This window comes from Ziziphus jujuba, chromosome 1 (assembly GCF_031755915.1).
Source record: "Ziziphus jujuba cultivar Dongzao chromosome 1, ASM3175591v1".
Classification (NCBI taxonomy): Eukaryota; Viridiplantae; Streptophyta; class Magnoliopsida; order Rosales; family Rhamnaceae; genus Ziziphus; species Ziziphus jujuba.
In genome coordinates, this window is record NC_083379.1 from 38,872,786 (window position 1) to 38,886,535 (window position 13,750).

At 34.0% G+C, this 13,750-nt stretch overlaps 3 protein-coding genes across 5 annotated transcripts; 1 reads left to right on the forward strand and 2 right to left on the reverse strand.

The window, feature by feature from the left end:
- The first annotated feature begins 2,823 nt into the window (after positions 1-2,823).
- LOC107432503 (ribonuclease 3-like protein 2) lies at positions 2,824-6,592 on the forward strand. 3 transcript variants are annotated; one of them, XM_060820052.1, is made up of 4 exons: positions 2,824-3,388; positions 3,569-3,721; positions 3,872-4,248; positions 4,483-4,662. In XM_060820052.1, the coding sequence occupies exons 1-4, from the start codon at positions 2,993-2,995 to the stop codon at positions 4,541-4,543; spliced, it is 987 nt and encodes a 328-aa protein (XP_060676035.1). In that variant the 5' UTR covers positions 2,824-2,992; the 3' UTR covers positions 4,544-4,662. The 3 variants fall into 3 exon arrangements, with proteins under 3 accessions (XP_060676035.1, XP_024934679.1, XP_015899137.1); XM_025078911.3 differs by lacking the exon at positions 4,483-4,662 and adding an exon at positions 6,084-6,229 and having other exon boundaries at positions 2,826-3,388; XM_016043651.4 differs by lacking the exon at positions 4,483-4,662 and adding an exon at positions 6,067-6,592 and having other exon boundaries at positions 2,830-3,388.
- Positions 6,593-6,819: 227 nt separating this feature from the next.
- On the reverse strand, positions 6,820-8,768 carry LOC107432492 (alpha-1,3-arabinosyltransferase XAT3). The gene is made up of 3 exons (XM_016043639.4): positions 8,450-8,768; positions 8,227-8,334; positions 6,820-8,102 (listed from the first exon to the last, which is right to left on the reverse strand). The coding sequence occupies exons 1-3, from the start codon at positions 8,592-8,594 to the stop codon at positions 6,946-6,948; spliced, it is 1,410 nt and encodes a 469-aa protein (XP_015899125.2). The 5' UTR covers positions 8,595-8,768; the 3' UTR covers positions 6,820-6,945.
- Positions 8,769-10,094: 1,326 nt separating this feature from the next.
- On the reverse strand, positions 10,095-10,580 carry LOC112490660 (alpha-1,3-arabinosyltransferase XAT3-like). Its single transcript, XM_048467980.1, has one exon. The coding sequence runs from the start codon at positions 10,578-10,580 to the stop codon at positions 10,095-10,097; it is 486 nt and encodes a 161-aa protein (XP_048323937.1).
- Positions 10,581-13,750: the final 3,170 nt, after the last annotated feature.

A 13,750-nucleotide genomic window follows, 5' to 3' on the forward strand; every position in this document is an offset into this window, starting at 1 on the left:
CTTTACATTCATTAGTAAAATGACCAAATTTATTACATTTAAAATATTTGATTTTAGTTTTATCTTTTGAATTTTTTGTATGTTTCTTTGATTTGTAGAATTTATTAGAATTGGGTTTATTGAATTTATTGCCTTTGTAATAAGTTTTATGATTGGAATATTTATTGTTTCGGAAAGTTTTCCTATTTGATTTTTCTTTGATTTTATTTCTCCTAGAGGGTGCTATCGTAGATAGACCATATTGTTGACAAAAATTTACTAATTCGTATTTAGTTTTCCGTTTATTATTATTTAATTGATTTACTATTTTCATATCAGTACACATTTTTAATCTTTCTTTTTTTATTATTGAAGCTATGTCTCCATAAGTTAATGAATCGTAATCTATGTGACTACTATAATTACTTAAAATATTTCTGATTTTTCTAGCAAATAATTGGGGTAATCCATTAATAAATTTTTCTTTCCAAAAGGGTTGATTATTGTCGTCTCTCATCATAATTCCGGTGGTAAATGTTTGCACATACCAATCGAAATCACTAAGAGTTGGACAATGTAAATTAGCTAATTGACTATGAACTCTTTCTGTGACAGCAGTAGGGGTTCCTATAAAATATCTGATTATTATGGCTAACAAGGTATTGACTCCATCTGGGACACCTTGACCTATAATTTCATTAAATATTGGGAATCCTTCTTCGTCTAATGTGTAAATGATTTCTGATTTAGATTGATTTGTTAAATATTTTTACCACCAGTGGTGTAACATACCGGTAAAATCCGTGACTAATAATTCAACAATTTCAGGTTAGGGAAGGTTTTGATTAGTAAAATAACTATTAGCAACCATGGACATATAATGTAATTTATTTAATATTTCTTGTTCTTTTAATTCATCAATATTCCATTCATATAATTTATCGGAACTGACAGAGAATTGATTTCTTTGATTTAATTCTTGGAATTATGGAGGTAGGGGTTTATTATTCCATTGTTTAAAAGTATTAAATCTTGGTTTTTGATTTTTAAGCCTATTAAGATAATTATCTAATGAGAATTGATTTGATTCTGTATCAGAAGAATTTTGATTTTTAATAGTAGCAAGATTAGAAGAGGAGGCTCCATTTTTGGATGTTGAAGTTTTTAATTGTAATTCTTTTAAGAATTGACTAAGTTGATTTGTTTTTGTTGGAAGGGTTGGAATTTTTGTAATATCTAGAAATTTTATGAGGGGTGTGGTTTAGTTTCTTCTTTAGATGAATTATCAATTTTGGTTTCTATTTTATCTAATTGTTTGCCTACTGTAATAATACTTTGATTTATGTAATTATTCTATTCAATAACTTTTCTAATTTCATTAATTAAATCTTTACTTTCATGAGTGAAACTTTTAAATGGTGAGGTTATGATTTGGCTATTTAAATAAGAAATGATTATTTTTTCAACAGGAGAATGACTCGCTAGAACTGCTGATTGATCTGATTTAATCCATTTTTCTTTTGTTAAAGTTTTTAAATTTTTTAATTGATAATAATATTTTTCAAGAAAATTGAAAAATTGTATATCAAATTTAAGTTGTAACATTAAAATTTTCCAGCTTTGCCAGATATGTTCTTTTTGTTCTCTAGTGTATGATTGTCTATATTTTATTAAGTTGTCATGAATTTTATTAGATATCATTTCTTGATTTAATTATTTCCAATTAGGTTTGAATGATGTAGTTAGTGTGTTTAATTGGTGATATATGAAATTTGAAGCTGTAGAGGATTGAGTTGATTGAATATCTTTGTCACTGTAACGAGATTGACTAACATGTACAGTGTTGTGAATTGATTTTAATTTTAGATTTTTTATTTCATTTTCTAATCTTAATTTGTGTAATTGTTGTTCAACCATTTTAATATGTGATTCACTTTTAAATGAAGATAAAGACCAAGTTTTGCGATGATAAATTCCATTATGGGATACTAGAGGAATACTCCAATCATGATTGATTGTTTCATTAGAAGAAAAACTATAATGTTTTTCATTGACTATGTCTGATATTTGATTTCTATTAAGTGATGATCTAGAACTAGTACTTAATCTAGAACTAGTAGAAGAATTAGATCTAAATAATCTATCAATTTTCAAAATTTAATTTTTAAAGCTTTATAAACTTAAATCTATTATTGCACATATCATTTCTTCTTCTTCCTAAACCTCTCAGATCAACATCCTCTCAGACATCTCCTAGAATTTATAGTTCAGACTTGTATTTATAGTTCAGCAAGGAATAAAAAAAGCAATATAGCAAGAGTAAATTGAATAAATAAATATTCAAAAATTAAAGTAAAGAAATAAACAAATTAAGCTAAAAGAAAGTAACAAAATATAAATCGGAACACTTATGGCTCTGATACCAACAAAGAAAAGAAGAGAGTGTTATAAAATATAAAGAAGGAAGAGTAGAGTATATAAATGTGCGAAAATAAATAGAAAAGGCAGTAAAACCAATTAAAAATAATTAATTAAATAAAATAATTACCAGAAGAAAAAAGGGTGTGTTATAAAATATAAAGAAGGAAGAGCAGTGTAAATATTCTCTATATATAATATATATATATATATATATATATTTTTTTTTTATGTAAAATTAGTAATGAAAGAATTTGGGTTACTTTCAAAAATAATAAACAAATAAATAACCTGATAAAAGGAAAAAAAAAAAAAAAATTATAACCACCGTTTTTCAAGTGTTTCTCTGCATGTTGATGGTGAAAAAGTATACATACATGAGACATGAGAGAGTGTGGTGATTGGATGGAATGCTGCGGCTAACCTAAACGCCGTCGTACTAGATTCGCCCTCACACACAAAAAATTCCTTCAGCATCACAAACAAACGAAGCCTTTCACTTTCACAGACTCTCCGAGACTGAGAGAGACATAAGAAGAAAAAGAAGAAGAAGAAGAAGAAGAAGAAGAAGTAAGATCCCCCACCTCCATCCCAAATGGATGCCCAATTCAATTGGGAGTATTTGGGCCGAAGAAGCTTTGCACAGCCCAACGATGTGGTGTATCCATCGCCGGACATGGAGGTGTCGGTGCGGGCCGTGGAGAGGATATTAGGGTATAGTTTCAAGAACAAGAGGCTTCTTGAGGAGGCACTCACTCACTCTTCCTGCTCCGATTCTCTTTCTAATTTCCAGCGCCTGGAGTTTGTCGGAGACGCCGCTATTGGACTCGCTATTAGTAACTACGTCTTCCTTGCTTACCCTCAGCTCGATCCCGGCCAGTTAACTTCTCTGCGCTCTGCTAATATTAGCACCGAGAAGCTCGCTCGTGTCGCTGTTCGCCATGGCCTCTATCCCTACGTTCGCCGCAATGTTGCCAATCTTGACGATAAGGTTCATCATTCCCTTTTTTTTTTTTTTTTGGGTATTTGATTTAAAATTTTCTTCTTTGAATGTAGGATAAATAACTTTTTGTTAAAAAGGTTGCATTTTTTATTTGTCATTCACCAAGAAAAATGGGTTTTTTCTTTTTTCTTTTTTAATTATTATTATTGTTATTTGATGTTTTTATAGGTTAGAGAGTTTGATAAAGCTGTGCGTGAAGAAGATGAAATGGTTGTATATGGTGGATCGGTAAAAGCCCCAAAAATCCTTGCTGACATTGTGGAGTCTATAGCAGCTGCTGTTTATGTCGATGTCAATTTTGATCTGCAAAGATTATGGGTGGTGTGTATTTAGGTTCTTTCTCCTGCCTTTTCTTCTTGTCTTTTTAGATGATTTCAAAATATTAGTTGGTTTTGTTTTCTGATTTTTCCATGAATTTGGAAGATGAGAGTTCAAGGGTTCGTGTTGTTGCAATTGTTGTATACATTTTAGATCTTCAGGGGTCTTTTGGAGCCTATAATTACGTACGAGGACTTGCACAAGCAACCCCAACCGGTAAGAATGCTGTTCGAGCTCTGCCAGAAGCAGGGTAAGCATGTTGATATTAAGTATTGGAGAGACGGGTCAAAAAACATAGCCAGTGTTCATATCGATGGCAACTTCGTTGCCTCGGGTTCTGCTGAGAAAAAGGAGATTGCTAAGCTTAATGCTGCTAAGTTAGCTTTGCATAAGTTGCCACAAGCAATACCTGTTAAAGGTGAATTCTTTGAATATGTTGCTGGTGTTGATGGATGTTTCGAGATTGAAGGAGCAAAACACAAGTTACATGAAATTTGTCGAAAGAAGAAATGGACCAAACCGATTTACAAGTATGATTTCTTACTTTATCATCAACTAAAAGACTTGGAATGTGCCAATACTGTCTAAGTAAATATGAAATTAGGTTTCAATTGGTTAATTCTGTTATTTTCTTTTAACATTGTTTCAACATTTTTTAATTTCTGTAAGATAATATTACTCTTTATCTGACTTATTGTTATTGATGTGCACTTGGTATGTACTTCTAACTGGAATAACATTGACTTTCTTGTGTGTAATATTAGGTATGTGTGGGGGACGCAATTGGCATACTCAGATGAACTAGAATACAGTGTAAAATTGTAAATTGTTGTTCTTGAATTAGCATGATGGAGCATGATGTCTTCAAAGGCTTTTGTTTAAAGGATAAACTCAGATAAAACTAATAGTTCATTGTATGCAATATACTTGTTCTTGACACTTCATACTTGAGGCCTTACCCATATTCTGACATATGCTCCTTTTACTTTCAATATCAAACAGTTGAATTTATAGTAGTCATCCTTTAATGAAAAATCATTTAAAAAAATGTCGAATCAGCAATTGAAAAATGCAATTCAGCAGGTAGAACAATTAGAAAATCTACTCTTATCCGTAGTGTTATTTTATACGTAGTCTATGTGCATATAAAGATTGTTGGTTACTTGTGTTGAGTTACTAGTTTGGCAGATTTAGTAGATCCTTAAATATATCAGTTGCCAGTTGTGGTATTGAAGCAATTATTTTGAGAAATGCTTTAGAGCGATGAATAGTACTTGTCTTCGTTGTAGACTTCATTTCTTCTAATTACTGGAATGGCTCATCTGTGTCTAAGGTTGTTGAGTAGTGTTTCTCTCTGACATATATATATATATATATATATGTATAAAATTTTGCTATAAAACATGTGCTCAAATGCATTTTATAGCAGAATTGTACATATATCTACAGTCTTGCTCTCATATAACCCTTGTAAAGTTTTTCTACGTCCGGCGCAACATGTTGCCAGATATAGGAAATAATTTGCACAAATTATACATCCCCCAACATGTTGCAGGATGTGGAAAAACATTATATGCTATTGATAAGGTAAGCATGCTAGCTTACCGTAGCAAAATTATACATGTATATATATTTATATGTGTGTGTGTGTGTGTGTTTCATTTTCTAATCCTGGATAGCAGTGACTGCTGACTAGGAAGTTAGATAGAGAATAGTATTCCTCAAGATCCAGGGTTCGTATATATGTTTGGTCAGGTCAGGAGGAGAGTTACATTGGTTTCATCAATATGCTTTCCAAGAAATTATGGTTGGAGATTAAATCATCTCAAGGATTTGAGAGGCTAAGAGGTTAAGTTACATTTTTTAATTGTTGGTCGCTTTATTTGGTATGAGATATGCCCAGAAATTTTCTGTTGGGGCATTGCCTGGCTCTCAATTATGTGTAATTCGGGCAAAATATCCCATGAATTACATGTAATTGGGCATCCAACAATGCCCAATAGATAAATATTGGGATATGCCTACCTTCTTTTTTCCCAAATCTGGGTTTGAAGACTTTTGATTAAGCAAATATCAATCACAAGATGGTGGTTCTTTGGTATTTCTTTGAAAGGCTTTCATCCCTAGTTTTCTTGCTTGTTTGCTATAGATTTAGGGAAACTTATTCTCATGTGGTTTTGTAACTTCAGACGATGCTTTTAAGTGCGATTTATGTACTTGACCAGACCATACCTAATTCTTTGTCCCTCATTTCTATTTTCATGCTTTGCCTTCTCTTTTTTATGGATATGCTTTTGTCCTTTCTTGTATAATATGGAACCCATGTATACTATTGCTATAAATTGCAGAATTGAAAACAATCCAGGTACTTCACATGAAAAAGGTTACGTATCATCAGTTCAAGTTGCAACTACAGAGAGTGTGCTCTTTATGATGGGAGATGAAAGGTCTAAAATAAAAAATGCGGAAAGTTCTGCAGCTTCCTTGATGATCAGTGCCTTGCAAGAATGTGGTTATTTATGATGTTGCTCCACTGACCTCAAGAATACGAGACATACACTCCTATGCCCACATTTGAAATCCATGAATGGGAGGAATGCTTCATGGTTTTATGGGATTCTGTATTTCACCTTATAATTTCAAAAGTGATTAAACTGTAAAAACAGCCCTTCAATGTGGGAAATTGCTTTACCACTTATGGATGCTTGCAAGATTAACCCGGTAACAGTTAAAAGAACTCAAAAGCTGGCTTTTCTTGTCAGACTGTATCAGCCATTTGATACTAGATGTAATTGGTGTTTGGTAGGAATGGTAAAAGCAATTTCAGTGTAGTCTTCTATGATTATTGTATATAATCGAGTTATTTTCGTTCCATTTCTTTTTTGTTATTTGTTTTTAGGCTCATGATTTCTGGAACATATTTTTCTACGAGAACTCTAAAATGTCCAGTGGAGAAGAGTTATTATGCAATGACCCTTCGGAAGCCAATTATGTATGGAGCTGATTATATTATTTCTTTTGCCTTCTGCCAACTTCCTATAAAGCTAATAATATTCTTTTTTTATGCATTGAAATTGCACAATATGTCACCCCAAAGAAAAGGAAGAGAAGGATGCTCTAGGATTGATTATATTGTTACCATGTTTATCAACTCTGGTTATTCTGCATTTCTTTTTACAATGAAATCCTGAATTTGTGTGACAGATACGATCTCCATCAATATTACTTCATTTTAGAGGCTCATATCGGCCAAGAAGTTTCATTGCTTCAACAAGGGTTTCTCTGAACCTCGTCACGTTAATCTGCAAATTCTGCCCATGAACATACACATCCCTAGCAACATGATACCCCTTCAGGAATATAGACTCGGGATCTTTAATGACTGGATCATCTGGACCATAGGTACTTGATAGTGAACTTTCCTCTGCTGTAATCTTGTATTCCAGATATTTTACCTCCATTTCAGTTGCTGGTCCTCCAAAGTAGTTAGTTGAAGCCCATTCCAGCCCCAGCGGCACCACTTGCACCATCACCGCTCCAGATGGCAAGAACACGGAGTTTGCAAGACCAGCACCATGAGCACCAACCATGACACTGCACGAGTTCACCAAGCTAGCAAACTTGTCTAAATTTGACATCCTGTTAGGTGTTGCGACGATGATTTGAAAGCCCAATTCTTTCATCATTTCCTTCATTTCCCTCTCATTTAAAAATCTTCTTGAGTTGGGACGAGATATAAGAATTAGCACTGGTTTTTCTGTATTGGGCACATCCCTATGCTTCAAGTCATATGTTTCTCTGAGGAAGTGTTTGAAGTCAAACATGGAATACCCTCCTGGAATTTCAGAATAGTTTAACGCTAGATTGTCATGGTACTTAAGCCCTACAATGGCGCCTGGAAAGCAATGTGCAGTTCCATTTTCTGCTGGATTTAGAACTTCAAAGCGAGACAACCGAGATAGAATTCGGTTATATTTGCTAACCCACCATGGTTTAAAATCAGTAATGACAAACCGTACATTGGATCCAAAATGGCGACAGGTGATGAACAAGGGGATGATGAGCTCATTTAATTCATGAAATATGTTCCCGGTGAAGCCACCAGAGGAGAAAACAACAGCCGGGACATTATGATTGAAATCGCAAGAAGGCAGATGAGTGTTTCCGTGAAGTATTTTCACCGGTGTGACATACTTCATTGCAGTGGGGTCATCTTTCAAGGCATATGGCTGAACCATATGCTTGGCTTGGGTCTCAGTGGATGGAACATATATTGTTTGTTCATTATTGTCCACTATAACTGGTTTATCGGCTATACATACTTCAGAATGGAAGTCAGAGTTGCATGAAAATCCAGTGGAGTCTAGACGAATTCGATCTTCTCCTGTATGTATAGTTGAAGAGGCACCTTACATGAATTGCACAAATCTTTGGTAGACACCTAAAACTCAATTACATATGAAAGCAAGTAAACCAATATCAAATGGAGAGCGCATATAAGAGCAAACCTCTAACTAGTCTTCTCAGGAGAAACTTCTGGCCATCTTTCTCTTCAATTCCTCTGTCAACTATGCTGTTTTGGTTACCACCATTCCAATTTGACAGTCTTTGCTTCCCTTCATTTTTCAGAAAAGCACAACAAATTAGCAACAACAGTTGGAAAAAACAGGAATTGAAATTGCCAAGTTGACCATATTACTGGATTATAAATGCAACTGAATATATATTTACATGTATCAAATGGATTAATATACGAAGGGGAAAATGCTGCATAGAGCAGAGTAAAAGTAAGCAGGCAAAACACCAGGCTTTTGCACTCCTTCCCCATTTCCACCTTCAATCTGTCTTTTCCCGAGTTTTGTAGTTTATTAAACATCAAACCAAGATGATGAAGATAGCTTCAGAGATTCTCTTTTCTGGTTGAAGCGTCTATTCCAAAACTTGTTAGATCACAACAAACGTTTATCTGTTTACTTTTTTTTAGTGTTCATATTACTTTTGAAAACTTCAAAACTCGTGTTTTGATAGAGCAACTTCAACTGCATTATTGAATATTATTCATTTAATCATTATTATTAATTTTTGGTATATGTCACTTCAGCTGAAGCATTAATGTATACAATTTTTTTTTTTTTTTTAATTGTCCATAATGGTTGCTTGTACTTTGATTATCTATTCTTTTGTTATTCAATGAACTTATCTGGAAGCTTAGGAATCTTTCTTCTTACAAACTTAGATTTACATCAACTATAGATGACTTTGAGGACACAACCTATAGGAAACAACCTGATGCTTATGGAATCCTGCGGAAGGTGGAAAACATTTAAAATGAAAATTGATTTTCTGACTTCTTATAACTAGTATTTCAAACTGAAATAATTACCATTCTATCTTGATATATTATTTGCAAATTAATTTGATATTATGTAAAATGTTAAAACAATTTTCTCACCATTCGCTAATGAAAATCTTCTGCAATTTTGTTATTGTACATCTTCCTAGCCAAAAGTCAAAGCTGCAAGTTACATCACCAAAAATTAAAAAAAATAATAAAAAAATGATAGCTCTCAAATTATTATTATTATTATTTTTAAATGGGTCAAAATCAGGAATACGCAGAGCTTGACGATTTAATATTTAGGTAAAGCTGACGAAGCAGGTCGAATTAATACTAATATTGGTTAAAGTCTAGTTTAAACATTTGTTTACTTGTGTAACTAACTTCACTGCGATTAATCAAATTGTAAATGGGTAAGATAAAGACACCCCTGTTTGTTGAAGAATATAAAATTATATGTTCATGACCAAAACATATATATTGTTTTCGTGGGCTTCCTATGTACCAACTTAATGTTAACTTCTCTCACATGGGCTGCTACAATATTTCTGCTACTTACAAAGTCAAAGTATTTGTTTCAATTCTACATTTATTCTGACTTGAGTTCATATATTAAACAATAAAAAAATTCACCTGCTACTTGAACTAAAAATAAATATATATATCCATACACGATAATATAGAACGTGAACTTCTAGTGCTATATATTTGCAAAAGCAATAAAGCAATGTAGCACTAGAAGTTCACGTTCTATTTTATGGCGTATAGGTATATATATATATATATATATAATGTGTGTATATATCCAACCATTGTTCTTCAAATTGAAGGAGTTGATAAGCCTCCAAGAAGATTGAATGCTTGAACTGAGATTTCCCTGAACCTCAACAAATTAACTATCACATTTTGCTGATCAAGATAAACAGCTCTAGCAGTTGTATACCCCATTAAGTACACAGAAATGGGGTCGCTCTTAGTTATAAATGAGTGATTAGGACCATAGTCCCGAAACAGAGAGCTCTCCTCTGCTTCAATCTTCTACTCCAAATACTGCAACACCATTTTAGTTGCAGGCTCACCATAGCAGTTGGTTGCAGCCCAGTCTAGTCCCAGCGGAACCAACTGCATCATCATCGTGCCATCAGGCAAGAACACTTGGTTTGTGAGCCCTGCTCCATGGACTCCAACCATAACTCTGCATGAGTTCACCAACCCAGCAAACTTAGCTAAATTCGACGTCGTTTTAGGCTCGGCCACAATGACTTGAATTCCTACTTCCTCCATCAGTTTCTTTAATTCAAGCTCGTTCGTAATGCTCCTTGATCCGTTACGAGATATGAGAAGCAGCCTTGGCTTTACAGCCATTGTTGGAACGTCCTTGTAAGCTTTCACATTGTATGATTCTTTGAGGAAGCTCCTGAAGTCAGACATGGAATGTACTATGGGAATCATTGTAGAGTTCAAGAATAAATTGTCATGGTACTTAAGCCCAACTATGGCTCCTGGACCAATAATATCTGCCATATTCATAACTTTTTAGCGAGACAAATGGGCAAGTACTGTAGTTTCTTACCCAGGAATGCTTAAAATCTGATAGAAACTGTACATGGGATTGAAAATGGTGAAAGGTGAGGAACAAGGGGATGATGATCTTGTTGAATTCGTAAAATAGGTTGCCTGTAAAGCCCCCGGAGGAGGAGATCAAACTGGAACACCGTGGTTGAACTTGCAAGCAGAAAGATTTTTGTAATCTGCTTGAAATAAGTGGTATAACAGCCTCCATTGCTAAGCTATCGTCTTTCAGGATATGGCTTAATCATTATCATATTCTTGACTTGGGTATTATTGATGGAGGGTTCATATATGGTTCAATACATTGTTGTCCACCATAACTGGTTCACTTGCAAGACATATTTCAGAGTGAATGTCTGAGCGGCACAAAAACCCATTGGCATCAAACCCATTAAATTTTATCTTCTCCTGTATATGGATATCTGAACACTACCAAATAGCCAATTGTTATTTGAATGATATAAAATAAAAGATCAAGGTATTTTATCAGACTCGTTGAGCATTATGTGGATTAAAGCTGTCACCTTTAACCAGTTTTCTAAATAGAAGAAGATTCAGAGGCTCTTGCAGTACTTCAATGTCTGAATAATCAACCACTCTGTTATTTATATTCCCACTCCAATTGTATGCAAGCTGCTGATTCCCTTCATTTTCAAATCATTCAAAATCACCGAAAAAAAATATTGGAAGTAGAAAAATCGCCAAACTCTAAACTAAATAGGATTTGTAAGTATTATTACGTGTGCCAATATGATCAACATCAGAGGGGAAAAATGCAATATAAAGCAGAACAAAAGCAAGCAAGCAAATTTTTGTAGTTGCACCGAGGAACAGGCTTTTAGCTTCCTTCCCCATCCCTGCCCCTGATTTATCAGAAACTACGTTTTCAAAGTTACTGAATTGTTTCAGAACCAAGAAATAAAGGAGCTGTAAATATCATGAGCCTCATAATATGCTTATTTTATGTACATAGTTGAAGTGGCGGTTGGCCAAGTGTGTTGTGCTTGTCAGGTCTTGGAGACGAAACTTTGAGGGATGGGGGGCTATGTGTGGGCTTTTGGAGGTGTTGGTACATGGTTTAGGACTTACATGACTGCGGTGGCGGCCTTCGGTATTGGTTTGAGAAAACTAAAGACTAGTAGTTTACTAGTTATTAAGTGTTTGGTTAATAAACAAGTTGAGTAGATATCTAATTATTGGTTTTTTTTTTTATATATATATTTTAAATCAAATGACAAAAATGGTTTGTTTTTGTAAAATGGGTCTTTTTGGAGCATCTCCAAGAGCCCCTTTATCAGCCTCTTTAACTCCTCTTTATCTTCTTTATTTTAGAAAGTTGAATCACCAACAAACTCTTGAAATTGAAATAAAGAGTGAATTTAACTCTCCAAATATGATATAGAGTCGAATTCACTTTTTAACAATACATATATAACTGTTTTTGTTACTTGGCTTGTTTTATTTCTTTGTTAATGTTTTTGATAAGGGTTGTAATATCATCAGTGGATAAGGATAGGGACACCAAAAAAAGATAAGAAAATTGAGATTAATTCATCCTGGATGACAATGATCACTGATAATAATATTCCGAAATCAAATTTTGATGCTAAAATCCTTTCTCCCCAATTTATCAGAAAGAAAAATTAAAAAAAATGGTGTATTGCAAAAGATGCAGAAAATTATGCAGCTTCATTGATGCTTAGTACCTTGCAAGACTCTCATTATATATGACGTTTTTTCTGGTGCTTCCCTTCAATTTCAGAACATCAAAACCAGACAAAATCATGTGGAAGAAAAAATTGGATTAACCAAATTGGAATTAAAAAAGAAAAATGCAATCCATCAAAATATGTCAGAAGAAAGCGAATTTGATTCACCAATTTGGATTAACATTCAATTTAACATTCAATTTATTAATATCTGTTTATCATAACCTCACTTCTGTAATTTTGAAACCCACACGTACTTTTAAATTTTAATTCAATTCATTTAAGCCCTTCATGTGAAAAAATGTTTCTTATCCTTTGTTAAAGTTACAACAGCAACGGTGTTTTCTTCAGTCTAGTGTAAAAGATGCATGAACGTTAGTTATGTAGCTTCTCCGGTGCTCAATGCCTTGTCTTACAAGAATATGATGAGATATGATGTTGCTCCTCTGTTTTCAACAACCCTATTAGCCCTATCATGCGACTGTCAATTGAAACGAACCATTTGGAGCAATGCAATTCACTGTTATATTAGATTCTGTTTAAAGTAGAGTCCCTCAAAAAACAGCCTTGTAATATGGGACAATGCTGCACCAGACATGCATTGCACAAATGAGCCTGTAACAACAAGAAGTAACTCAAAGTTGACACTTAAATTTCTTATAAGCTACTCTCTTCTCGTGTGAACTGGCTTGGTTTGGTTTTGTGGTTAGCTAATTAAATGAAACATTGAAAAATACAGTCGTAAAAAGTCCCAAATGTCAGATCAGTGTGGTGATCATGACTGCATGAGTCAAGGTTGGCAAGGAAAACCCAATACTAAAACTCTACCTAACCCGGACTATGTTTAGCTTACTTATTCCTATGCATTATTCAAAAATACACATTACCTCAACAGTAGAAAAGGAAGAATTGGGAGTAGTGATTACACTGTGGTTAGTGGTTCTGTTGGTTATTCTATAATTTTCTGTGCAATGAAATCTTAAGATGGTAAATGACAGATTACAGATTTTATCTCCAACCAATTTGGTTTAAGTTTAGAAGATCTAAAATGTCTAAGAATTTTCACTGCTTCAAGAAGGGTAGTTTATCTGAACCTCATCACATTAATCTTCAGATCCTGCCCATCAAGATACACATACCTAGAAGCACAATATCCCTTCAAGAATATGGAATAGGGATCCTTAATTACTGGATCATATGGACCATAGGTACTCAACAATGAACTCTCCTCAGGTTTAATCTTGTACTCCAAATATTTTAACCCCATTTCATTTACTGGTGCTCCAAAATAGCGAGTAGAAGCCCATTCTAGCCCCACAGGAACCACTTGCACCGTAGCCGGCCAAGCTAGCAAGAGCACTGCATTGGCAAGGCCGGCACAATGGGCTCCAACAATGAAACTGCATGAGTCCA